The sequence below is a fragment of the Gossypium hirsutum genome, chromosome A13 (assembly GCF_007990345.1).
Source record: "Gossypium hirsutum isolate 1008001.06 chromosome A13, Gossypium_hirsutum_v2.1, whole genome shotgun sequence".
Lineage (NCBI taxonomy): Eukaryota > Viridiplantae > Streptophyta > Magnoliopsida > Malvales > Malvaceae > Gossypium > Gossypium hirsutum.
Genome location: NC_053436.1, coordinates 631,737 through 659,714, shown reverse-complemented (window position 1 = coordinate 659,714; position 27,978 = coordinate 631,737). Strand labels below are relative to the sequence as shown.

At 35.0% G+C, this 27,978-nt stretch overlaps 3 protein-coding genes, 1 long non-coding RNA gene and 1 pseudogene across 4 annotated transcripts; 4 read left to right on the top strand and 1 right to left on the bottom strand.

Moving 5' to 3' along the window:
* The first annotated feature begins 4,151 nt into the window (after positions 1-4,151).
* On the top strand, positions 4,152-10,225 carry LOC107940366 (dynamin-related protein 4C-like; annotated as a pseudogene).
* Positions 10,226-16,424: 6,199 nt separating this feature from the next.
* Positions 16,425-18,191, top strand: LOC107940367 (uncharacterized). Its single transcript, XM_016873795.1, has one exon. It carries the CDS (start codon positions 16,425-16,427, stop codon positions 18,189-18,191), a length of 1,767 nt encoding a protein of 588 aa, XP_016729284.1.
* A 1,761-nt stretch (positions 18,192-19,952) lies between these two features.
* LOC107940362 (uncharacterized) lies at positions 19,953-22,414 on the bottom strand. Its single transcript, XR_001695430.2, has 5 exons — positions 21,975-22,414; positions 21,473-21,669; positions 20,911-20,955; positions 20,386-20,477; positions 19,953-20,287 (listed from the first exon to the last, which is right to left on the bottom strand). It is a non-coding gene; the product is annotated as an uncharacterized lncRNA (long non-coding RNA).
* A 1,563-nt stretch (positions 22,415-23,977) lies between these two features.
* On the top strand, positions 23,978-25,808 carry LOC107940373 (putative dynamin-related protein 4A). Its single transcript, XM_016873799.2, has one exon. The coding sequence runs from the start codon at positions 23,978-23,980 to the stop codon at positions 25,505-25,507; it is 1,530 nt and encodes a 509-aa protein (XP_016729288.2). The 3' UTR covers positions 25,508-25,808.
* LOC121212140 (dynamin-related protein 4C-like) lies at positions 25,538-26,089 on the top strand. Its single transcript, XM_041084390.1, has one exon. It carries the CDS (start codon positions 25,538-25,540, stop codon positions 26,039-26,041), a length of 504 nt encoding a protein of 167 aa, XP_040940324.1. The 3' UTR covers positions 26,042-26,089.
* Positions 26,090-27,978: the final 1,889 nt, after the last annotated feature.

Here is a 27,978-nt window from a genome sequence, read left to right as displayed (position 1 = left end):
AATGATTTAGTGACTGTTGCTCAGGAAGACAGCTTGCAGTGAAATTATGATTATGTGGTAAACATTGACAAAAATTTGTTAATGAGTTGCTTATTGATTTCTTATAAGCTTACTATGATCTGTAGGTGTGGTTGGCAGAATATTGTAAGGGGTTAATACGTAGTTTGTATTTGAATAGTTAGATTAACGTGTTAGTAATCCAATTGTAGGCGATTCGTGTGTGGATCTCGTCAGCATATCGTCGCAAACAGGTGTGTAACTAACACCCTCTTTCTTAGTCTGGATCGGCAAAAGTCGAAAAGCCGAAATGCCGAAAACCGGTATTTTGTAGATTTGCGAGTGCGCGAATGCTTGTGAGGTAAATCGATTAATGTTTTTGGTAAGCTGCAAAATTTGGACTGCATAGTGCATGATTTCTGTGCCCTCGATATTTTTGGGCTTAATGGGCCAAAATTGGAATGATGGGCCAACGGGCCTAATTCAGTAAGAACCCTCGGTAGTGATTCTGTTAGTACGTGAAAGGTAGAAATATGCATGAAAAACCCTAAAATAGATAAATTACTGAAATACCTTTAAAAGTGGAAAATTTACAGTTTTACCCTTAGGAGATAAATTACCGAAATACCCCTAGGGTTAAATTAACCTAAATGCATGTTTGACTGTTGTTATTTACTTCATGCCATGTTGTTATTATCTGATGCATGGGACTGGGATATTGACGGAGGAAGTACTGAAAGTGGCTTGTCCACGTACTGGAGGCTTTGCCTCAATTTACTGTTAATTGAGCAGCAAGGCTGCAACTGTGGAGTGTTGGGCTGGGTGGGTTGAGCTATTCCCCACATGGAGTGTATGGCTGGTACGGGTGGAGTGTAGTGGTCGGTGGGTTGAGTAGTCTCCCCAAATGGGCTTACATATGTTTACTGATGTTGCATGTATTTTGAAATGGGCCTATGGGCCATACTGTTATCTGAATAAGGGGATAAGGCCCAGTTTATTGTAATCTGAAAAGGGCTCTGGCCCAGTACCATTGTTACCTGAATGGGCTTAGGCCCAATGGGCTTGAGCTGACTTGGGCTTTGAATGGGTTTTCCTTACACACTGAGTTTCCCCAAACTCACCCCTTCTTTAACCTTGCAGGTGAGCCTGATGTGGGTGACTTAGAGCCGGAGGGGATTCAGAGTGGCCATGGTGAATACTTTTGGGTTTGAAAAAGAGACTGGTTTTCTTAAGTTATTTTTAATTGCTATTTAATTTTTGGGTTGTAATAAGGTCATTTTAACTTTATTTTCTTCTTTGATTTTTCTAGGATTATATTATTAAAAAAAACTTTAAATTGATGGATACTAATTCAAATGGGCTAGACTTAGGGCGTGATTTCAAAACGATACTTGTTTTTTTTAAAATAACACGACGTCACGAATATTCGATTTACCAAAGATAATCACTCAAAGAAATTTCAACTTGTTATAACCAAGTGTGGAAATGGATGTGGGCATGTCTAGGATTGGATCCAATCGAAGAGCTTGGTACTTAAGCAGCCTTCATGGCTCACCTCCTCTGTTATGGATACCTACCTGGTGCCCAGCTTCCATTCACTTGGTTAGTTTGACAAAAGTCGGCTTTTTAAAACACTAAAAAGGGAACACGGGTTTTTAACTTCAAAGTGGCACGTCAGATTCGGCCTTAACGACTGGGCCGGGTTTGGGGTGCTACAAGACCTGTGTAGGGTACGAAAGAATATACAAAGAATGAATGAATTTAAGAATGATCATTTATGTGCTATGAATAAAAGAATAAGAATTGTTAGAATTTAAAGGAATATTGGTTAATAAAAATGAAATAATACTCTTTTAAATTGATAAAAGTTATGTTTTATTTGAATAATAATAGATGGACATAAGCCTATTTTCACAAATGTAATCTTACTACTCCTAGGCCCTAGAGTAATAGACATGTTTCGAGAATTACTTTGAAAAATTTCTAAAGACTACAGGAAGAACCTCCGCAGTCCAATTGTTTAGAGAGCTCCCCAGTTCGTAAGGGCGAATACCCTCAAGGTTTTCCTGTCCCAACCACTCACTATGTACAACATTGATTTGATGACTCTCTTCTACCAGCAACCCTCTTGACTTAAAGGTTTTGGATATAGGTGGGAATGTCATCGATTCCCACTCCACTTCTTCTCCGTTCAAACGCGCCTTCCTTCTTGCTTGACGCTTTTCCATCTCCTGTCTCTTGTGTTTTTGGTCTGGCTTGAAACCCAAACCAAAGCGATCCTTCTTCTCCATCAGTTTTGGGATTTGAATCCCTCCTTGCAACTATTTTCCTAATCCTTTTCCCGGTGATGCCCCCTTTCCCATCATCATTTGCAGGGCCATCCTTGTAGCTCCAGACATTTTGGGCACTGGCACCTCACTTCCTTCCGAAACGAAGGTTGCGTTGATAATTTCTAGAGAGCGAAAAGAACATTCAACAGACTCTTCATTGGCCTCAACATAAGGGGCTTTGCCAGTGACTATTGCTATGATATCCTCCTCTGCATTGATAGTTATTAACCGTCCATCTATTACTAACTTCAATTTCTGGTGCAATGAAGAAGGCACCGCTCCTGCCGAGTGTATCCATGGTCTCCCTAACAAGCAATTATAGGAGGGTTTGATATCCATCACTAAGAAGTCGACTTCATACGTATTTGGCCCGATCTCCAGAGGGATGTCAATTCGTCCCATCACTTTCCTTTCAGTTCCATCGAAGGCTCTTACTACATTATGACACGTCCCATCACTAATTAACTAAACTAAGAATTCACAGAAAATAGAATTGAGGAATTACTTTTGGAAAAATGATTGAATTAAGACAATACCTAAGGAAAAATCCACCTAGACTTCACTTGTTATTTGACTCTGAATCGGATGATTTATTCATTTGACTTGATCCGTAGAAATCTCTAAGTTATATTATTATCTCTCTCGAGACTAACAATGTCTAACCCTAGGTTGAATAATTGAAATCTCTTTCTAATTAACGCTCTAGGGTTGCATTAACTCAATCTATGGATCCCCTTATTAGGTTTCACCCTAATCCGGCAAAATCTTGTCACCCTATCTCTAGGCGCGCAACCAACTCCGCTTAATTGTGACAAATATACTCTTAGACAGGGTCTATTCCTCTTCTGAATAAGAGCTTAACTTGAATCAATATCCTGGAATATTAAAACAAGAATTAAGAACACATAATTAAGAACTAGTCAAATATTTATCATACAATTCAGATAATAATAACAAGATCTGTCTTAGGTTTCATTCCCCTTAGGTATTTAGGGGTTTTAGTTCATAACTAAAAAGGTAAATATCTCAGAAGAATAATGAATACAAAACATAAAGAAAAAACCAAAACTCCTGAAGGGAAATTGAGGGGAGATATTTAGTCTTGATGATGAATCCGGCTTTTGAGATGGATCAATCGGCTTTCCTTGAGCAGTTCCTTGCTTCCTCCTCTGTGCCCCCCTTTTCCTCCTCTTTTAGGGTGTATTTATAAGCTTTGGAATGCCTAAGAACCCTCAAAATTGGCCTTTTTCGAATTAGACTCAACTTGGGCTCGATAGGGATACGCCCGTGTGACACGCCCATGTGCGATTACTTCAGGTCGTGGTCAAGCCTGTTAAATAGGCACGGGCGTGTGGTCCACCCGTGTGATTGGTGGTTCGATTCTGCCAAATTGACACGGCCGTGTGGTCTGCCCGTGTGATGAAGTCCAGGCCATGTTGATTTCGTACGTTGGCTCATTTTCTCCGTTTTTGGCCCGTTTCTCGTTCCTTTCACTCTCCTATACTCTCCTAAGTATAAAACATGAAATTAAGGCATTAGGAGCATCGAATTCACCAAATCCAAGGAAAAATCATCCATAAGATGTGTTAAGCATGGGATAGAAATATGTATAAATTACGGTTTATCAATTTACTTGCACAAGTTAATTTTTTTTCTCTTTCAATGTAATAGTATTATATATGTACATTTTTCTTTAACAAAAATGTAAGAGAGAAGTCAATTTTTGTTTTCTCCTTCAACATTTGTCTTTGCTTCCGTTTTCATCTTTCAACGCAAATTTTAGATCTTTTGTTCTTGTTTTTGTGATAAAAAAACCCAACAATTTGTACTAGGGTACCTCTCATAATCAGGTTGCAGAACCATGCAAGTCCAAGGCTAGAGCTTTACTTGGAGTACAATGACAAAATGGTCCCAGTGGAGGAACCCCAGATTGCAACAGCCATAAACATTGCAACTGATGAGGTTGCAGGCCCTGCTAAGAGCATATCTGACACCCCTTTAACTTTAGTGGTGAAAAAAAGATGGGATTCCTGATCTTACCATGGTTGATCTTCCTGGAATTACTAGATTTCCTGTCCATGGTTAGTCAGACAACATATATGAGCAGATCAGGGACATTATCATGCAGTACATAACGCCAAAGGAAAGTATTATCCTTAATGTTCTGTCGGCTACTGTCAATTTTTCAACTTATGACTGATATATGTATTAGCAGTACGCCATCTTTTTTAATCAATGAATTTCAATAGAAATCATTCAAGCAAAAATTCTATCTCAATTTTTGCTTTATTTTACCAAGTAAAATTCTATTTGTTTATCTACAAATATCAAGCCTTTTGAAACTCAATCTTCCTTCATTCTTTATCTGAATTTATTATGTTATTGCTCAAGTTCTTGACTGAGCCTCATATTTCTTCTGGATAAATTGTTCAAAAACCCAACAATTGGTATCTAGAGCCTTATTCTTAGTGGACCTGTCATTTTCAATCCTTAAAACCATGTCTTCATCAAGATTCTCACCAGTGCCACCACCAGTGTTCAATGGAGAAGGGTACCACATATGGGTAGTAAAAATTAAGACTTACCTATAGGAATTTAACCTATGGGAGGTTATCAACTCAGAAGTTGAACCAGCACCTCTAAGAGCTAACCCAATAGTGGCTCAGATAAGGCAGCATTCTGATGAAAGAACCAAAAGGCACAAAGCCATGTCATGTATCCATAACAGTGTGTCTGATGTGATTTTCACAAGAATCATGGCTTGTGAGTCACCAAAGCAGGCCTAGGATAAGCTGAAGGAGGAGTTTCAATGGACTGAAAGAACAAGGCAACAACAACTACTGAATTTAAGAAGGGATTTGAAAACTTGAAGATGAAGGAGGAAGAAACAGTGAAGTAATACTCAAACAGAATCATGGCTATAGTAAATAGCATAAAGCTACTTGGAGAACAATTAGTGAAGCAAGAATTGTGGAAAAGGTGATTTCAACCTTACTTGAAAGGTATGAGGCAAAGATCTCATCTCTTGAAGACTCAAGGGACCTGACCAGCATCTCATTGACAGAGCTAATAAATGCTCTTTATGCTCAAGAGCAAAGAATAGCAAGTTGACTAGAGGAGCATCAAGAAGGTGCCTTCTAAGCCAAAATCAGACCAGCCTCAAACTCCTTTAAATACAAGGGAAAGAAAACCTGGTCAGACAAGCCAAAGACAAATAATGCAAGAAAATATCCACCTTGCCCATACTGCAAAAGAAAAAGTCATCCGGGTGAAGTATGCTGGTTTATGCTTGATGTGTAGTGCAAAATCTGCAAAAAAGATGGGCCATACAGACAAAGTTTGCAAAAACAAAGGCAAACTGAGGCCAAATCAACCTCAATAGCCAAGAGCTGAAGCTCGAGTAGCAGAAGAAGGCAGTGACAAAGAAGAGCAAATCTTTGCAGTTTCTTGCTCAGCTACCAAAAGAAAAACCACAAAAGGACGGCTGATTGACAGTGGATGTACTAACCACATGACTCCAGATGCTGCTATCTTCAAGTCAATAGACATAAGCTTCAAAACAAGAGTGAAGATTGGAAATGGACACTTCATCAAAGCTGAACGCAAAGGAGATATACTGATAGACACTCTTATAGGTATCAAACTTGTTTCAAATGTACTTTTGGTACCTGAAATAGATAGAAACCTACTCAGCATAGCTCAGTTGCTAGAAAAGGGCTACTCTGTGGTGTTCAAAGGCAAGGAGTGCCTAATTAGTGATCCAAATAGATCCAAGCTCATGACAGTGACCATGGCTGACAAGAGCTTTGTTATGGACTAGAATAAAGGTGCAGACAGTGCTTATACAGCTACTCAGGATGAATCCAAACTGTGGCACAAAAGACTTGGCCATGTCAACTACAACTCAATGACTCAGCTAACCAAAGAAGATTTGGTTGAAAAATTCACTAACTTAGTTGAAAAAGAAGAAGTTTGTGAAGTATGTCAGCTAGGAAAACAAGCTTGACTACCATTTCCTACAAACAAAGCCTAGAAAGCTTCTAAAAGACTGCAACTTGTACACACTGATGTGTGTGGTCCAATGAAGACTCAATCTCTGAATGGCAGTAGGTATTTCATCTTATTCATTAATGATTACTTAAGATATTGTTGGATTTAATTTTTAAAACAGAAATCAGAAATGGCCTCAGTATTTTTGAAGTTTAAAGCTGCAGCAGAGACTGAAACAGGTTGCAAGTTGAAGACATTGATATCTGATAATGGGACTAAGTATACTTCATCTAAGTTACATACGTTCTATGATGAAGCAACCATAAAAAACCAGCTCACCAACACTTATACACCTAAACAAAATGGTGTAAGTGAAAGAAAGTACATAAGCTTAATGGATATGGCCAGGTGCCTAATGTTTGAAAGAAATTTGCCTAAGACATTTTGGGCAGAAGCAGTTAACACTACTGTTTACCTTCAAAATAGGCTCCCAACCAAGGCTTTAGCTTAAAAAACTCCATTCGAGGCCTGGTTTGGGTTCAAACCATTACTAGCTTACCTAAGAGTCTTTGGATGTGTATGTTATGCTCATGTTCTAGCAGCAAAAAGAGACAAGCTTGCTAAGAAAGCTCAACCTGGTATTCTAGTGGGATACAGCAGTATCAAGAAGGGTTATAGGATACTTGATCCTTTAACAAACAAGGTCTCTGTGAGCAGAGATGTTGTATTCGATGAGAAGTCAAGCTGGAACTAGGATAAAAATGAACCAGAAACTGATACTGAAGATTTGGTGACAGATCAGACTGAAGCTGATCAAAATGGTCCTGAAATGGACAATGATGATGAACCAGTCAGAGGCACTAGACCATTCGCTGAGATTTATGAAAGAGCTCATGTGGCTGCTATTGAACCAAGCTGCTTTGAACAAGCTGAAGCTCATCAAGGCTGGAAACAGGCAATGGCTGATGAAATCAGTATGATTGAGAAGAATCGGACTTGGCAACTAGTTGAAAGACCACTCAACAGAAAAGTCATTAGAGTGAAGTGGGTGTTTAGAGCCAAGCACAATACTGATGGAAGCTTGAACAAACTAAAAGCAAGGCTAGTTGTAAAAGGGTTCAGCCAAAAGTATGGCATTGACTACTTTGAAACCTTTGCACCAGTGGCTAGGCTTGACACCATAAGACTGCTAGTTGCCTTAGTAGCACAATCGCAATGGAAAATCCATCAGCTCGATGTGAAGTCAACCTTTCTCAATGGTCTTCTTGAAGAAGAGATATATGTTAAGCAGCCTGAAGACTTCAAAATTGTTGGTGAAGAAGACAAGGTGTACAAACTGAAGAAAGCCTTGTGTGGCTTGAAACAGGCTCCAAGAGCATGGTATAGCAGGATCGATGGCTATCTAGCTAGCCTTAGATTTGAAAGAAGCATCAATAAACCTACTTTGTATGTGAAAAAGTAAGGTAATGAAACTCAACTGATAGTATCTCTATATGTTGATGATCTATTAGTAACAGGAGAAGACCAAGCAATGCTGACAGACTTCAAGTACAAAATACAACAAGTGTTTGAGATGTCTGATTTGGGACAAATATCTTACTTCCTTAGCATGGAAGTATCCCAAACTCAGCAAGAGATCATCTTAAGTCAGAAGGCTTTTACTTTAAAAATTCTAAACAAATTCTCCATGCCGAATAGCAAAGCAACAAGTACACCAATTGCCATTGGAAAGAAACTATCAAGCCAAGGAGGTTTTGAGAAGGTTAGTGAATCAACCTATAGAAGTCTAGTTAGATGTTTTCTCTATTTAACTGCCACTAGACCAGACATTATGTTTGCTGTAAGTTTGCTTTCAAGATTCATGCATTGCTGCAATAAAAATCACTTCCAAGCTGCCAAAAAAGTACTTACATCAAAGGTACTAAGAGCTATGGAATGTTGTTTAGCAAAGTTGAAAACATGAAATTAATTAGCTATGCTGATAGTGATTGGGATGGATCGATATATGATATGAAGAGTACCTCAGGGTATTTATTCACCCTTAGTTCAGCCATTTTTTGCTGGAGTTCAAAAAAGCAAACTGTTGTTGCTCAATCAACTGCTAAAGCAGAGTATGTGGCAGCTGCAGCAGTTGTTAACCAAGCCATTTGGCTAAGAAAAATAATGGCTGATTTAAATCAACACCAAAAGGAAGGAACATAGATCAATTGTGACAACCAATCTGCTATTGCAATTGTAAAAAATCCAGTGTTCCATGGGAGAATGAAACACTTTAAGATCAAATTTCACTTTGTTAGAAAGATGAAGCAAGCTCAAGAAGTGAAGCTGATTCATTGCAATTCTGAATAACGACTTACTGATATCCTAACAAAGCCCCTTAGTGTGTTAAGATTTAAATATTTAAGAGCCAAAATGGGAGTTTGCAACATACAAGCCAAGGAGGAGTGTTGAAGTTGGCACGCATTCAGCAAATAAAGCAACCAAGGAGCAGACCATGCAACATAAGTTATGTGGATGAAGTATAAAGAAGTAGATCAAGCCGTACTTACAGCACATAAAGTACATGTAGCTACTGAAGTTGATGCTACTGTTCAATTTCAGTATCATTTTATTACTTTAAGTAAATTTTGTAACTTAGTTAAATTAGAACTAAGTAGGTAGTGTATTTAATGTAATTGGGTGCTAATAAGATTGATAGACCAGGTTACCTAATTGTGCAAGTTGTGATTTGCAAGTTGAAATGTGCAAGCTGTGCAAGTTGCAATGAAGCTTAAAAATAGTAAGTGAAACCTGTCAAAGCTGACCAGCTTATGACTGGTATATGTATTGGCAGTATTCCATCTTTTTTAATCAATGAAATTTAATAGAAATCATTCAAGCAAAAATACTCTCTCAATTTTTGCTTTCTTTTACTAAGTAAAATTCTGTTTGTTTATCTTGCAAATACCGAGCCTTTTGAAGCTCAATCTTCCTTCATTCATTATCCAGATTTATTACGTTGTTGCTCAAGTTCTTGACTGAGCCTCATACTTCCTCCGGATAAATTGTTCAAAACCTAACACGCAACAAGTGGACAAGAATGGTGAGAGAACTTTTGTTGTGGTTACTAAAGTAGATAGGGCCCTTGAAGGGCTTGTTGACAATGTTACTGTAGATGATATGAATATAGGACTTGGCTATGTCTGTGTTCGAAATCGGATTGGTGATGAATCTTATAAAGAAGCAAGAAAGGAAGAGGCTAGACTATTTGAAACTAATGCACATTTTTCATGTATTGATAAATCAATTGTGGGTGTTCATGTTTTGGCTCAAAAGCTTGTTCAAATTCAAGCTAATCAAATTGCAAAGGGCTTGCCAGAGATTGTTAAAAACATTAGCGCAAAGCTGGATACAAATGTTTCAGACCTAGAGAAAATGCCAAAGGCCATAACTTCAATTGCTGATGCCACTCAAGCTATGATGTGGATCATTCAATCAGCTAAAGAATCCCTCAAGAAACTTCTTTGGAGAGGGAATTTGATGAACACCCCAAGGACAACACGAAGCACGGGACTACTAGGTTTGTCGAAACGCTGAACCGGTTCTTCAGTGAGCTTCACAACTGCAAGGAAAATAATCTGTCGAAAGAATTTTGAACAGAAGAGATCAAGGGCTTGGAAGATGCTAAAGGAATTGAACTACTGAACTTCCTTTCTTATGAAGCATTCCTTCGTATCTTACGAAGAAAAGTAGAGATGATATCGTATATACCTATCAAATTCATCGAAAAGGTTTGGGATTACATAGACGATGTGGTGACTTCTGTTTTGATGCGCCACTCAGAAATGTATTATCAACTCAAGGTATCCGCGAAAGGAGCCGTTGACAACCTTGTTCAAAAGCTGAGGGAGAATCAATCAATAGTGTGAAAGAGATTGTAGAAATGGAGAAACTAACAGGCTATACATGTAACCCTGATTACATGAGGGAGTGGAATAAGCTCATGAACCAACAAGACCATTTCATAAACCAAATAACCAGAACAGACAATGTGTTTCCGCTTCGCTGTGAGACTGAGGATCTCCAAGGTTTCGAAGAAATCCAAGGTCTCTGGGAAATCCAAGGTTTCAGAGAAATCCAAGTCGAACATCTCAGACAACACTCGAATGTTTCAATCCTGCAACAAGCTTTCGACCTGAAGATGAGAATGGTTGCTTATTAGAAGATATTTAAGGTGAGATTGGTTGATTCCATGGCATTGCATTTACAATACCGTGATTCATAATCTTGTAAACAATGACATTGATGAGATTGTAAATGAGCTGATGGGACCAGATGGACATGGGATAGAGAAGATACTGGTGGAATCTCCTGCCATTGTTGCAAAGCGTGAGAAGCTTCAAAAAAGCATCAAGGTGTTAAAGGAGTCCAAAGATAGTGTGGCCAAGATCATGGACAGGATTTTTGTTTATGATGCTTACTTGGTTTAATATTTTCACATAAATTTTAGGTCATCATCATGGTTTGCTTATTGCATGATTTAAGTGTCTGTATTCTATATATATAGTATAGATTATAAAGAATTGAAGATTATATAATAATGTCACAACTATCGTGGAAGGTAAATTGAGGATTAGTTTTCTACTTTATTTTGTTTTGAGTTGAAGCGTATTATCCTTCTATTTATAGTTTCAGAGGGCTACGGGTACTTCTAGACATTGTGTTAAAAAGAGAAAATATTATCATAACATTATTGGACACCAATATTCGTTATCTAATCCACAAAGCAAGATACAAAGAGAAAAAACAAAGTAAATATATATTCTTTTAATTTTAACTAATGTTATAAAATTTGATAATATACTTAAAATATTTCGAACCCAATGCATCCCATTCATAGCTATCATAAATTAACAACAATAATTATGTATCAAACTACATACTTTAACAATTAAATTACAAAAAATTACACAAAAATCAATATTTAAACTAAAAATTGAAAAATAAAAATAGAAATAATTTGAAATCAATTTTTTATCAGTTCAATTTTTTTATAAAATAAAATGATTAAAGGCTAAAATATCAAAATGAAGCCAATGAGACATTGTGGGAACTTCATGCAATTTTCTTTTGAAGCCTCTTTGCATGGCCACTTTGAGAGCTCTAGAGTATAATGGATTTCACGTACTCTTCTTTCAAAGCGAATCCGACATCGTGGGGATTTCAGTGTCTAAGTTTGTGAAGAGTATCTTTGTAGGTAAGCTTATTCAGCTCGATTAGAACAAAATTTTATTGGTTGTTATTCCTAAGACTACAAGTTCAAAGACCTCTTGTTTTAAGCTCATTAGCTTGTGTACAGTACAAGGTGGTAATGAAGGTTATTGCAAATCGATTTCGAGTGGTTTTTCTTAAGATCATTGCTCAGGAAATGCTAATTTAATTGCAGGTCGAAGCATTACAGGTAATATTATTGTTGTGCAGCAAGTCATTCTCTCGATTTGGGTGTATCAAGGTAAGAAGCAATGGGGGGCGACTAAAGTTGCCTTGAAGACCTATGATAGGATAAGATGAGATTTTATCATTGATCCCCTACGTGATGCGAGATTTTTAAATTGTCTAAATTGGGTCAAGTATCATAACCTCATTGATGCGAATCTTCTAGAATGGAGCCTTAACTCGGGAATTCAAACTAACCAGGGGAATTCAGGGGTAGAGCATCCAAGAGGCAGTAGATAAGGGTCTTTGGAGTTTGATCAAATTGACCAGAAATGGTCTGCCGCTATCTCACATTTTCTTTGCTAATGTTCTGCTCCTCTTTTGTAAATCGGGCTTGGATCAAGCTAATATGGTCAAAAGAATCTAGGATCAATTTTGCAATTACTCGGGGCCCCAAGTAAATGCTCAGAAAACATAGATTTTCTTCTCTTCAAATATTGAGGAATCTGTTGGCAGCTTGGCAGGTTATGGATTTGGGTGTCTATATTGGATTGCCTCTTTTTAACCAAAGAGTCACTACTAACACTTTTAAATTTCTTCTTGATGAAGTTAGGAATAGATTGAATAGTTGGGATGCTAGACAATTGTTTTTTTGGTTGGGAGAAACACCCTAGCATGATTGATTCTACTAACCATTCTCAACTATTTTATGAAGTCCTCTATGATTCCTAAAGGCATTTGTGAGGAAATCGGGAAGGTGGTCCTGAAATTTGTCGGAGTATCTCCTAGGTCCAATAGAAAGATGTCTTTGGTTAGTTGGAGTTCCATTTTCCAACTATAGGTACATAGTGTTTGGATAGTGCTCTTAGTATAGTTTTTCATCATATATAATTAAAATTTTTCGAATAGATTGATTTAAGAAAATTTCATCATTCACGTTAATATTGTTTGTATTTGCCCTCAACTATTTTTGCTTGCAAAGTAAAGCGAACAAGCAAATATTGACTACCTAATTACTTAATGCGAGAATACAACTTATATTAGTAGGTAATCAAAATGTTTTATAGTTTAATCATAATTGAGCAAATTGATTAAAATACTATTATGTTATTTATCAAGTCCAAGTAGGATATACCTTGTTTTCGGCATCGAAGAGGATGACTCCCTAAAGATAAAGATATAGATATGATTTTTTGGCTAACAATACATTGGACATGACCCAAATAGAATAAATACTAGATCTTTTTATAGACTTATTCATTTGTTACATTTATAGTACGACCTACCTCAACCTTGAGCAAGTGACGAACTATATTTGCACGACTCGTATACTTTGAAATATTGAAATTTGAATTCAATTAGTAATAGAGCCAAAACATACAACTTCCGCATGACATAACTTTACTTACAATAGTAGATTTCATAGCCCAAGAAAAGAGTAAATAATATCCTCTTATTAGCATTACATGATAGATAAAAAAGTAACATCTCCATGGGTTATTTGTCTGGGACGAATGATTTAATTACTCTGTGTTAGTAATAGACATTTTTATGAAGGAAGATGCAATGGTTACCATGTAATATCACAAGGTCATTAGACGAACACTTGATAAGTAGCTTTCATAATGTTGTATAATAGGAAGAGCTCAGTCGCGCTAATGTAGTGGAATAACTCTATGACTAAATAATGTTGTAATTAATAGACAAAGTGTCAGAGCTTAATTACAAATTATTTGAGTCTCAATTATATATACTCAATCAATCCTTTCGCTAGCTTGGTATAATATTGATAGTTTGCATTTGAATCAATGAGATGCATAGATGAAAACATCAAATTAGATAATAGATCGTATATATCGCTATTTAATTGATGAGCAAGTGTTGACTTAAAGATTAAATTAATTTCTTCAAATTATTATTTAATTGACTGTAATTAAATAATTGAAGTTCAGAGTGAAAATTAAATTAATTAGTCATTGCATAGATTCTAGTGCGATAAAGTTGTCATGACTTTAATAGAACTAAAATTTGATTGAGAAAATAATTTAATTAGTAAATTAATTAAATTTATTTTTATTCATAAATAACTAATATTTTGAAATTAGAAGACAAGTTATTGAGATGATAAAATTATATCGGTTGATTGAAAGATCAAATAATACATATAATTAAACCCGATATAGGAAATAGGTCCAATAAACCCAAAATACATGGGATGGGTGGTACATAGTAGGATTATATGTTTTCAATTAAAATATTATTAAACTTTTTCTTATTCAACTAAGACTTTTATGATTTTCTCTATAATTAAAGATCACTGGCTAGGTCAAAACCAGACCATACTAAGCGTCAGTACTTTGTCAAAACTCAGTGAGATCTAGTCTTCCAAATAAATTTTAATTTTGAGAGTTTTTGCTTTTCAGTTTTTAGCTTTTGAGAATTATTGATATTTTCAATGAGTATTGATAGAAAGTGTTCATAATGTTCATCGGTTTGTGAATTAAAGCCTATATTCTAAGCAAGTCGAGATTTGACAATAATAGAGAAGATTGTGTTGGTCAAAAGTCGGGAAATGACTTAAATCATCTATTCCTAGACACATGTATGAATTTGGTTGAAAGTCCAATTAGTGGTCGGCTAATGGTGACTTCATGATTAAGAAAGCATATAACGAACTAAGGGAGACCTCTTGGAACCAACATGATCGTTTATGGCTGCTTGCATTGGGATTTGAGGGACCACGAAGAATTCGATGCTTGCTACCACGTGGGTTGTGCAAATACCCCTTGTGTATCGCGAGAAGCAAATGGGGAATTGTAGTTCAAGTCTAAACTATAGTTGTTCGAACCAGATTAGATCGATCGATCAGATCGATTGGGAATTGGTTGGGGGAATTGATTTGAAAAAATTAGATTGATTGAACTAGAAAAAAATTGTTTGAACCAAAAATTTTAATATTTTTATTTTTATGAATTTTTAATGATTTATTTAATCGAATAGAATGGACCGATTGGATCGACAATTCAAGACTTGATTGATTCTACCACCGGTTCGATTTTGAAAACATTGTTCCAAATAAAAAATTGAATTTATAAAACCATAAAAATTTTAAAATATTAACTAATTCAAGAAATGAATCAATTCCCTATAATAGTCTCATATACATTCACATGGCTACTTTTTGTGACCCCATTAAGATTGAATTGGTTGAGCAAATGCCGAGCAAGTTAGAGCCATTTCTGTAGTAGGTATCCTAAGAAAGTTGAATGGTGGCTCGGTAATAGTATGATTAGTCTATATGACTTTGTTTTTTTTTTTTTTTGAAAGGTAAATTCATTAATTCATTCAATGAATGAAACCGTACAATTCGAAGAGAAAAAATTTAGCAAACACTCGTCGTAGATGGTAAAGGACAAACTCCATTAACACAACAAAGGCTTTAGCCTAAGCATCAATAGAACACTATGACATATTGACAATTGGCTTTATCACAACTCAAGCACGACATATTTAGAGTGATTGCAAGCACTTAATACGATAATAAAATCAGCCCCGGATGGTCTAAAGCGGCCAGCAAAAATCGACAAAAGAATCGAGCATTCACCAAATTAGAGAGGACGACAACAAAATCATCCCTAAAATCACTTATAAAACTAAAATTACATGTATAAGCATGACTAAAAAACATGCTGCAAGAGCAGACAAAAACTTCTAAAACTGAAGACTTAATAAACAATGAAAAAACAAATAAAAAAATATAAAATTTAAGACAACACGAGTCCAAATCAACACATGAAATCATTTATTATTCTAAAATACTCTCAAATCATAAACAAATTAAGAAGTTGACGAAGAACCACCCACTTTCCATGAAAAACTATTGGTGGCCGGTTGAGTTTTAACAAACAACAAACACTGTCATCTATCCATCACAACTTGTGAAGACAACAAAGATACTCATAAAATATATCTGCAAATTGAAAAGAGAGAAGATGTGTGTAGTGAATGAGAAGAAAAAAAAAAACGGTTGATGGAAGAGGAAAAAGGCGAACGATAGCCAGCTCGAAGGCTGACACCATCACTAAACAAAACAAAAGATAAGAAGCAAACAGCTTGAAAAAAAAAAAGAAGAGGCTTCGTTCTTTCTTAAAGTTACTAAAAGGATTAAAAAAATTAATATTTAAAAGAAATGAGAAACAACTAATAAAATACTCTAAAATCAATATTTTATTAGTACACTAAAATTTTTATTCTAATCACTATAATAAATTAAATAGGTTTTTAATTTTCAATTAAAATGATAATTTAATTCAATTCTTGTTTTTTAGAATAATTTGATTTTTTTAAATGATCCTTAATAGAAAAATTAGTTTCATCAAAGTATCTTTTTCTTTACATACAAACAATACCAAAATACATTCCACATCCATATTTATTATCTAATCCACAAAGCAAGAAATAAAGGAAAAAAATAGTAAGCATATATTTTTAGTTTTAACTAATATTCTCTTACTTAGCATACACTCAAACCTATTGCATCCCATTCATGGTAATTATAAAGAAGAAACATATATAGGCAAAGCAAAGTACCATAGCAAGTTAAAAGAGACTCATACAAATAGACAGTTGGAATCTCTCCCTTCTAGTTTTCTTCTTTCTTTTAGTTTCGAAAGAGACAGACAGGAAGGAGAAATGGAAGAGCTAAAGAACTATGGGCATCAACATCCACTGTTGATGTTAAATGAAGAGCAGTTGATTGACAATGGCAATGGAGTTGTTGATTGCTCAAGGTGTGCGGAGAAGGTGTCAGCTCCATGTTTTAGCTGTGTGGAGTGCTGTGGGTTTTACCTCCACAAGACATGTGCCGAGGCACCTTTGGAGCTTAATCATCCTTTTCATCGCCACCATCCTCTCGTGCTTTTGCAGAATCCACCTTGCACTTCTGATCAAAGGTGCTTTTGCGATTTCTGTGATGAAACATGTGAGAAATTCCTTTACCATTGCTCTTGTGGCTTGGACTTTCACATTAAATGTGCTTTGTTTACATTTAATATTGGTGAAAGAAATTTGAAAGAGCTTGAGCATGTTGCCCTTGAGGATCCATCGTTTTCCTCTAAAAACGATGGTGGAAACCTCGGTAACTGCTTTGTGTGTTGGGAACCATTAGCAATTTATACATACTTCTCTCTTGATTGTGGGTTTAATCTGCATAAGAAGTGTGCTGAGCTTTCTCTCAAATTGAACCATTTGTGCCATCGCAAACATCCTCTTGTTCTGCAATTTAATAGTGAACGGCTTTCTTGCAAGACATGCCAAGTAACTCCAGAGAGAGGACTTGTGTATGGTTGTTCACCTTGTAAGTTGGCTATTCACATTGATTGTGCATCGCCAGTACCAGTTATTGAAGATAAAAGTCATCAACACCCATTCACCTTGTTTTGGAGACGAATTCCATTCATTTGTGATGCTTGTGGCACTGAAGGACACCATGTTGCCTATACATGTGGTACATGCAGTATTATGGTCCATAAAAAATGCATTTCATTGCCACTTATTATCCAACACACGTTGCATGTCCATCGTGTTTTTCACACGTATTTCATTCCCAAGGAATATTTTGAAAGTTTGAATTGCATGATGTGCCACGAAGTTGTCGATACAGAACTCGGTAGTTACTTCTGTGCAGATTGCGATGTTATATTCCATGTGAATTGTGCATTGAAAGAAAAGGAGTGGTATTGCATAGTTTCACAAGAAAATGGAGATGACAAGTCTCGTGATAAACCTGTTAACTCCATCACTATGGTTCTTGAGAGGAATGATGCTGGAGAAGCCACAGTAATAGAACATTGCAATCATGAGCACTACTTGATGTTAAGTGACAATATCAGAGAGCATGGTGATAAATGTTGTGATGGGTGTTTGTTATTGATCTCCGCTAAGTTCTACCATTGCTCGCGGTGTGATTTCTTTCTTCATAAATCTTGTGCTGAATTGCCTAAGATGAAGCTGTTTTCAAAACATTTTTGTGGAGAAATGCAATTTTTTTCTGGATCAAAACCCTTCATCCTTAGTTCAGACAGCATGTTCAAATGTGTAGAATGCGGGGTTCTTTCTAATGGATTTTCTTATAAATGTAATGAATGTGGAAATCACATGTGCCTTCGATGTTTTGCTCTATGTCTCCAAGATGCTGTAAAAATTCCAGGGCATAAACACCCTCTCCTTTTCTATTATGATTATGAGGAGCAGTGTAGTGCTTGTAGGAGGGATATCATTGCCGCATTTTGTTGTAAGGATTGTAATTTTCATTTATGCGGTTGGTGTGTTCTGCTACCAACAACAGTTAAACACAAATGCGATCATCATATTCTTACACTCACTTATGACAAGATTAATGATTATGCAAAATATCATTATTGTGATATTTGTGAGGAAGAAAGGGATCCAATGCACTGATTTTACCATTGCAAAACTTGTGACACTTGTGCTCATGTGGATTGCGCATTTGGAAAACATCCATTCATCAAACTCGGGAGCACCTTCAACTATGAAGACCATCCACACCCTGTCACTTTTATCAAGAAGATTCATTACTATCTTAAATGTGATAAATGCGGTAAGCCTTGTGACGATATTTCTGTTGAATGTGTAGAATCAGAATGCAAGTATATTGCTCATTGGGAATGTTACTGAAAATTGCAGTTTCACTTTCACAAAGAAACCGTGTGTGGTTGTTGTTAAAGGCTGCTACTTTTCAATTGTGTGTTTAAACAATGTAATGTTTTTAGTTTGAAAATTGCTAGATTTGAACTGCTTATTTGTATAAATATATAATAATAAAATTGATATGATTTGCTTATTTCTTCTTTAATTTTCATATATTATTTTTTGTTGCATGCTAAGTAAAATCATAATAATAGTATGTTAATTATTTTTTTCCCTTAGATTCCATGAATAATTATTGTCCTTATATGCTACCTTCCATATTTATATAATTTATTATAGTTGGATATGAAAATTTTGCTTAGCTTAAAACTTAAAATTAGTCTATCAATTTTTTTTAAAATATGTTGTTATTATTTATATTGATACAAAATTTGAAATTTAGTTTATGTATTTAAAAAGCTAATTCGACACCAATTCAGTTAGGAAAAGTATTAAAAACTCAAATTTCAAACAATTAATAAATATTATCATAGGGTGTTTTTGTATTTTTACATATTTTTATAAAAGTATAAAGAGCAATTTAAATTGAGGAAAATAAGCAAATGATGCGATTTAAACATTTTCATAAGACATCAATCAACTTAAATTTTAATTTTACCATTTCAACCAAAGTTTTATTGTTATTTTATATGAATTTTTTACATAAAATTGGTTTATCACTCACATCTTATTCTATGTATTTATACTATTTTTTAAGAGTGTGACTTAGTTAGTATGACGAGTCAACTCGACATCAATTTTATTAGAGAAAGTACTAAAAAATCAAAATTTTAAATAATTAATAAATATTATTATAGGGTTTTTTTGCATTTTCATACATTTATATAAAATTTATAAAAAAATTCGAAAATTATGCAAATAGTGTTATTTGAACAATGCATCAATCATCTTAAATATTTAGCTTTACAATTTTAACTAAAGCCTCATTATTTTGTATGAATTTTTTATATTAAATTTGTCTATTACTCACATTGAGCTTTATGTATCTATATAGTTATTTAACTATGAGAGAGTTGGTGTTAGAAGCAACTCGACACCAACTCATTCAGAGAAAGTACTAATAAACTAAATTTTAAATGAAACATAAGTATTCTTAATCAAATGTATTTACCTATTTAAATCTTTTTTATTCACAATTTAATCTAATTTATTTTATTTTATTTTAATTTTGTACATATTACGTACATATTTATTATTATTATTAATTTCAAACCATATGTTTAATTATTTATTGTTTATTCTAAATATGTTATTTTCATAGGTATATGTTGTGGTTAACCACAAAAGCTTGTGATCGAGGTGCGCATAACAACTCAAAGAGATTAAACCGAACTTACTTAACCCACTAAGATTGACCCTGTTTTTGGATATTTGGAAGCCTGTCCTACTTGAAACTTGGTGCATTAATAACTTGTATTATTAATATACCAATGTGACTTTATAATACTAATATTATCAATAGAATTTTCTAATAGATAGAAGAGATTTAAGTTTGATAAATTATATATTATTTTATCCAACCCAACATATCACTTTACCCATTCTATTCTATCAACCAGACTACATAAAACTAAAAAAGATATAGACAAAAAGATGCTTCCTACATAAAACTAAAAAAGATATAGACAAAAAGATGCTTCCTCTATAGCCCTTGTCACTTAACTGTGAAACCTCCATAGCCATTGCCACTGCCAAATGACTTGCCCATTACAAATGGATCAAAATGGAAAACTTTTTTTTTCCCACTATTGCTAGTTGGATAAGGTCCCATTGACATGAAACAAAAACCAGAACATCTTCAAGTTCCGCCCTCGATAGCAGTTTCCCTGCTTCATGAAGGTCATAACTTAGCGGTGTTGTGCACAATATATGATTGCGGTTAAGTTAGGTAATCGAACTGAAAAGTGGGGAAGACTTCGATTACCATTCAGTTGTGTTTAAGCTCTTGAATCCTCTAGAGTGGTATGGTTCATCTTCATCATCAGATGTCTCATAGTACCCATAATCTTCATAGAACTGTAAATTTAACAAATAAGAGGTGGCAAGAGGGAGGGGGGAACTAACATAATCAATCATTACAATCACTAAAGCTAACTCAACTCTAACTAAGTAAACAAAATAAATATGGGGAGAACCCACACATGGATTTATACATAGTGAATCTCGAACTTGAGTGCTCAAAGGTTTCAGGGTCTTTACATTACCAACACAATCAAGGCTTTATTGGCGACTAACTAACTAAATAGAAGAAATCTAGAGCGAAATACATACATGAATTACATATGGTGAAACTCAAACTTGCGTGCTCAAAAGTTTCAGGGCCTCAACTTTGCCAATGCAGCCGAGGCGTCATTGGCAGGAATGACATAGTTTAAGCGCAATTAGATATACAATACGTAAATTTATCTATATTTGCTATGTTTTTTGTGTCCCAAACATATATACAAACCTGATCAAATTTCCCAACCATTGCTGAATCAGCCTCATCATCCACCTAAAAAAAAGAACTCGTTAATAACTTCAAATATAATGCAAAACTTTCTTCCATTTTGATGTTTGAACAATAGATAAGCTGAACTTTCAAGTTCAAAAAGAGGAGCAAATAAGCACAACAGCAAAATTTCGATAATCAATTAGGGTGAAAGATTCAAAGAAGCTAATTATCAGATAAATCACAGCTATCATATATCATTCTTACTTTTGTGGACAAAATGAAGAAAATATACTAATTCCTACTAAAAAAATTTTGAGAAGCAATTGTGATGAGAATAATTGACAACGATAGGGGGAAAACCGAGTGGCAACATAGATTACGTAAAGATGAGAGGATCATGAGTTCAAAATCATGCATCTTTAGTATGCCTTAGTATGACCCTATTCAGGGTTCTGAATTAAGAATCTACAGAACAAGTTCTATGATCAAATATTCAGAATGTATCAACATTGATACGAAAGCACAACAAACGATTTCACCAATTACATAACATTCATAAACTCTGAATCCCAGTTACCTTTATAATATTTTTCTCCGCTTCAGTCGTATCCTTCGTGTAGGCTGAGTGCAACTTTCCAGGTTGAGTAACATATGGCTTCCTCTCCTATTAAAGAAAATACTCTGATCGATACCTCCTCGCTCATGTTTTTCCTAGTTTCGAACTCTTTCCGACCAACATCAACCAAATTTCCGCTTTTGGTGGCTTCCATAAAGCTTTCCCCAGGAAACAAACCAAACAAAAAGCATAATTCAGTTTACTTTGTACCATTTCTCACCAACAAACATGAAATTCGAATACATGTATATAATAAGGGTAGTGAGATTGGGTTTTCTAGATTCGAACCAAGAACACATCAACAAAAGTAATTTGCCATTGAACAAGTGGCTTGGTTGACAATATGAAGTTCAAATATGGTTCACAGGTTGAATGTAACAAATTATATGGACATAAAAATAAACAAAGTTGTGCATTCTATCAAAAGAATATAACGAACTAAGGAAGATCTCTTGTAACCAACATGATCCTTCATGGTTGCTTGCATGAAGATTTGAGGGACCACAAAGAATCCGAATGTTCTTATGCCTTGCTTTGAGAAAAACGTCTCCTTACTAATGCCGCACTGTTTTGAAGAATTCGATGCTTGCTTGATCAGGAGTCGGCTATGCAGATACGCCATGTATATTGCAAGAAGCAAACTAGGAAGCTAACTATAGGGATGGAGAAGGTTCGACACCGCTGAGAAATCTTTGTTAAACTTTGAAGATGGAGAAGGTTCAGAGGAATCTCCATGGTTGGTTTTCAAGGCAATCTTTTCTTCCGTTTTGGCTATACAGGGCATTTGTTTTGGGGAAGATGAGGATAATGGCTGGTATTCTCTGATGAGTTTTTTAGTATTTGGCTTGGGGTGGGTTTTCTGGAGTTAATGGTTTACGTCTTTTCATTTTGCTGTAGTGTGCTTTTATGTTCGACTTTCTTGAGCCAAACATTTATTAATGAATATCAGTTTTCGATGAAAAAAAATATATATATTCTAAAGTTGTCTTTTTTATAAAATTAACTTAAAAAATTTAATTAATTATATAAATAATTTATTTTTAATTAAATAAGTAAATAAGGTAAAATTTACAATGAAAATTAGTGGAGTTAAAGAGTTTAACAACACTAACATGTTACGTCAGTAATTAGGATAAAAAATTAATTTTTTAGTAGAGCTATATAGGATTGTATCACCTATATAAATTTTATAAATACTAAGAAAATATTATAATTTTTGAGAAAATAAAGGACCTTTAAAAAAATTCCCTTTTTTAATAGACCCAAATAAATTGGAGCCACCCGTTGCTTGTACCTTTTTCCTTTTTCCAAAGTTCCCTGCTACATTTTACTTTTAAAACTTTAAATATATTAAAAAAAATTATCTTTACCAATTAAAAAATATATTAAAATTTTAAAATTGGTACTACTTAAAATTTGTTTAATATGTTTAAAATTTTAATATACTTAATATATTAAAATATATTAAAATTTTGAAATTAGTTATATTCACCATTTTCTTTATTTAAAATTTTAAATATATTAAAAAATCTTTTTTCTCTTTACCTATTAAAAAATATATTAAATAAATTAAAATTTTAAATAAATTTTTAAAAAATATATTGAATATATTAAAATTTTAAAATTAGTTATACTTAACATTTTTTAAAATATTTAATTTTTTAAAAATATATTAAATATATTAAAATTTTAAAATTTGTTATACTTAACATTTTTTAATATATTTAAAATTTTAATAGATTTAATTTATTTTAAGTTTTTTAAAATTTTAACTATATTAAAAAAATATTTTTTGTCTTTACCTATTAAAAATATATATTAAGTATATTAAAATTTTAAACATATTAAAATTTTAAAATTAATTATACTTTAACATTTTTTAATATATTTAAATTTTTAGAAAACTTAAATAAAATCACATTGGAAACTAGTGGCACCAACTTATTTGCCTCCACTAAAAAATAATTTTTTTTAAAGTCTCTCAAATTTTTCAAATTATAGTATTTACCTGATATCTATACGAGTGACACTATTTTACATGACTCCATTAAAAAATTAATTTTTTTATCCCGATTATTGACATGGCATGTTGATGACACCAAACTTTTTTACTCCACTAATTTTTACTATAAATTTTAAATTATTTACGTGTTTAATCAAAAAAAATGTGTCATTTATATAATTAAATAAATTTTTTGGTTAATTTTATAAAAAAAGCCCGAAAGTTTTCCATTCCCATTGTAGCTTTCTTTGCCTGTTTTCTTGGGGTTTGGTATAGGATGCTATCGCTTTACTGTTCCTATTTTTGATGCTTTACCCTATTTTAATTTTCATTATAAAGCCAAACATGCTTCATTGAATTTGTCTTCACTTTAGTTGAAGTTTATTGCTTTCCAACTTCCAACAAAAAAACCATCTAAAACATCAAGTTTCGCCAATTCCCACTCCTGTCTCGACTTCTAAAAAATGGGTAGCTATGATGAAGCTGATTCAGGGAACATTGTTGTCATCAATGATTATGAAGATTCTCAACCAGCAACTCCTCCTATGGAACAACCTAAGGTGGTGGGAGCAGCAGCAGCTCAAGCCCCAATTATTTCATCATACAATGACAAAATCCGACCTTTGCTTGATGTCATCGACAGGCTCCGGCTGCTCATGGTGATGAAAGAAGGCATACAGCTCCCCACAATTGTTGTTGTTGGAGACCAGTCATCAGGCAAGTCTAGTGTTCTTGAATCCTTGGCTGGTGTTAACCTTCCTCGTAGCCAGGGCATTTGCACCAGGGTACCTCTTATAATCAGGTTGCAGAACCATGCAAGTCCAAGGCCAGAGCTCTACTTGGAGTACAATGGCAAAATGGTCCCAGTGGAGGAACCCCAGATTGCAACAGCCATAAACAATGCAACTGATGAGGTTGCAGGCCCGGGTAAGAGCATATCTAACATCCCTTTAACTTTGGTGGTGAGAAAAGAGGGGGTTCCTGATCTTACCATGGTTGATCTTCCTGGAATTACCAGAGTTCCTGTCCATGGTCAGCCTGACAACATATATGAGCAGATCCGGGACATCATCATGCAGTACATAACACCAAAAGAAAGCATTATCCTTAATGTTCTGTCGGCTACGGTTGATTTTTCAACTTGTGAATCCATTAGGATGTCACAACAAGTGGACAAGAATGGTGAGAGAACTCTTGCTGTGATTACTAAAGTAGATAGGGCCCCTGAAGGGCTTGTTGACAAGGTTACTGCAGATGATGTGAATATAGGACTTGGTTATGTTTGTGTTCGGAATCGGATTGGTGATGAATCCTATGAAGAAGCAAGGAAGGAAGAGGCTAGATTGTTTGAAACTAATGCACATTTGTCATGTATTGATAAATCAATTGTCGGTGTTCATGTTTTGGCTCAAAAGCTTGTCCAAATTCAATCTAAAGCAATTGCAAAGTGCTTGCCAGAGATTGTTAAAAACATTAGTGCAAAGCTGGATGCAAATGTTTCAGAGCTAGAGAAAATGCCAAAGGCCTTAACTTCTATTGCTGATGCCACTCAAGCTATGATGAGGATCATTCAAGCAGCTAAAGAATCCCTCAAGAAACTTCTTTGGAGAGGGGAATTTGATGAATACCCCGAGGACAACACGAAGCACGGGACTGCTCGGTTTGTCGAAATGCTGAACCGGTTCTCCGATGAGCTTCACAACTGCGAGGAAAGTAATCTGTCAAAAGACTTTCTCACAGAAGAGATCAAGGTTTTGGAAGATGTTAAGGGGATCGAACTACCGAACTTCCTTCCCTATGAAGCATTCCTTCGTATCTTAAGGAGAAAAGTCGAGAGGATATCGTATCTCCCTATCAAATTCACTGAAAAGTATTGGGATTACGTAGACGATGTGGTGATGTCTGTTTTGACACGCCACTCGGAAATGTATTATCACCTCAAGGTAGCCGCGAAAGGAGCTGCTCACAACCTTGTTCAAAAGCTGCGGGAGTAATCAATCAATTGGGTGAAAGAGATTGCAGAAATGGAGAAGCTAACAGGCTATACATGTAACCCTGATTACATGATGGAGTGGAATAAGCTCATGAACCAAAAAGACCATTTCATAAACCAAATATCTGGAACAAATATGCGGCCGCTGCCTTGCAGTGTGAATCTCCAAGGTTTCGGGGAAATCCAAGTCGAACATCTCAGACAACACTCGAATGTTTCGATCCTGCAACAAGCTTTCGACTTGAAGATGAGAATGGTTGCTTATTGGAAGATATTTAAGGTGAGATTGGTTGATTCCATGGCATTGCATTTACAATACCGTGTTCATAATCTTGTAAACAATGACATTGATGAGATTGTGAAGGAGCTGATGGGACCAGAAGGACATGGGATAGAGAAGATGCTGGTGGAATCTCCTGCCGTTGTTGCAAAGCGTGAGAAGCTTAAAAACAGCATCAAGGTGTTAAAGGAGTCCAAAGATAGTGTGGCCAAGATCATGGACAGGATTGTTCTTTATGATGCTTATTTGGTTTAATATTTTCACATAAATTTTCGGTCATCATCATGGTTTGCTTATTGCATGTTTTAAGTGTCTGTATTCTATATTTATAGTATAGATTATTAAGAATTGAAGATTATATAAGGTCACAACTACTGTGACGGTTATTTTGGGGGGGTTAGTTTTCTACTTTGTTTTATTTTTAATTTTTTGTGTTAATTTCATATCTCTATTAAATCTTATTGCTTAATTGAGGTGGCTCAACATCATTCTTGACCACATTCCACAAATCATGTGCTTGAAGGTATGTCTTCATCTTTAACCACCCAAATGCGGTAGTTTTCTCCAACAAACACAGGTAGTGGAAGTGGTGTGAAGCTCATTCTGCTGAAACAAACTCAACAGCTTCTTGTTTCTTTCTTCACAAAAATAATAAAAAAACAACCAACAATAGAGGCCTTCAAAGATGATAGGCTCTCCGATTACCATTTCTTGGGATTTTGGACAGCAGTTTTCATATTTCATCGGGCAAAAGTATCATGTATCTTCTTCTCTCTTATTTCTGTTGGAGCTAAGTGCAACAAATAGCAAGGTTCAACAAAAAGCTTGCCGAGTAAGAATCGAGACTTGCAGCAGAAACAAAGAAGAAAAATGAAATAAATTTTAAGCAAAGCTAAAATAGAGAGTATATGGATGAAATCTTGATTGAATTCATTCATTTTTTTAAAATGGCATAAAGCCTATTTATACAAGCTTACAACTTGACAACTTAGTTGGAATACAACTAAGTTTCATCATTACATCCACTTAAAATAAATCACCACCTACTACCACTAACAAACTTAGTTGGAATACAGCTAAGTTTCATCATTACATCCACTTAAAATAAATCACCACCTACTACCACTAACAAACTTAGTTGGAATACAACTAAGTTACATCATTACATCCAAATAATAATAATAATAATAATAAAACATGTGATTGCTACATGCTAACCATTGCTTCAATACTCCTCCTTGGTTTGCATGGAGCAAACACCTAGCTTCCTTCTTAGACATTCTAACCTTGTGACATTAAGGGCTTTAGTCAAAATGTCTGCAAGTTGATCCTCAGAATTACAATGGATCAGCTTCACTTCCTAAGCTTGCTCCATTTCTCGAACAACATGCAACTTGATGCTGAAATGCTTTGTTCTTCCATGGAACACTGGATTTTTAGCAATTGCAACTGAAGATTGGTTGTCACAGAAGATCTCAGTAGCTTCCTTTTGATGCACTTTCAAATCAGCTAAGATTTTCCTTAGCCAAATGGCTTGGTTGACAGCACTTGCAGCTGCCACATATTCTGCTTCAGCAGTAGATTGAGCCACCAGACTTTGCTTCTTCGAGCTCCAGCAAAACATGGCTGAACCAAGGTTGAAAGCATACCCTGAGGTGCTTTTCATGTCATCTATCGAGCCAGCCCAGTCACTATCAGTGTAGCCAACCAGCTTCAGATTTCCTTCCTTGCTGTACCTTAAACCATAGCTCAAAGTGCCTTTGACATATCTAAGCACTCTCTTAGCAGCTTGTAAATGCTTTTTATTGCAACAATGCAAGAACCTTGAGAGCAATCCTACAGCATACATTATGTCTGGTCTAGTGGCAGTTAAATATAACAGACAACCAACTAGACTTCTGTAGGTTGTTTCACAAACCTTCTCAAAATCACCTTGGCTCGATAGTTTTTCTCCAACAGCAACAGGTGTTTTAGTTGCTTTACTATTTTGCATGGAGAACTTGGTCAGAATCTTTGTGGCAAAGTTTCTCTGACTTAGAAATATCCCATTTTGTACTTGAGTCACCTCCATTCCAAGGAAATAAGACATTTCCCCTAGATCAGACATTTCAAATACTTCTTGCATCTTGGTCTTGAAATCGACCAGCACTGCTCGATCTCCTCCTGTCACCAGCAGGTCATCAACATATAGG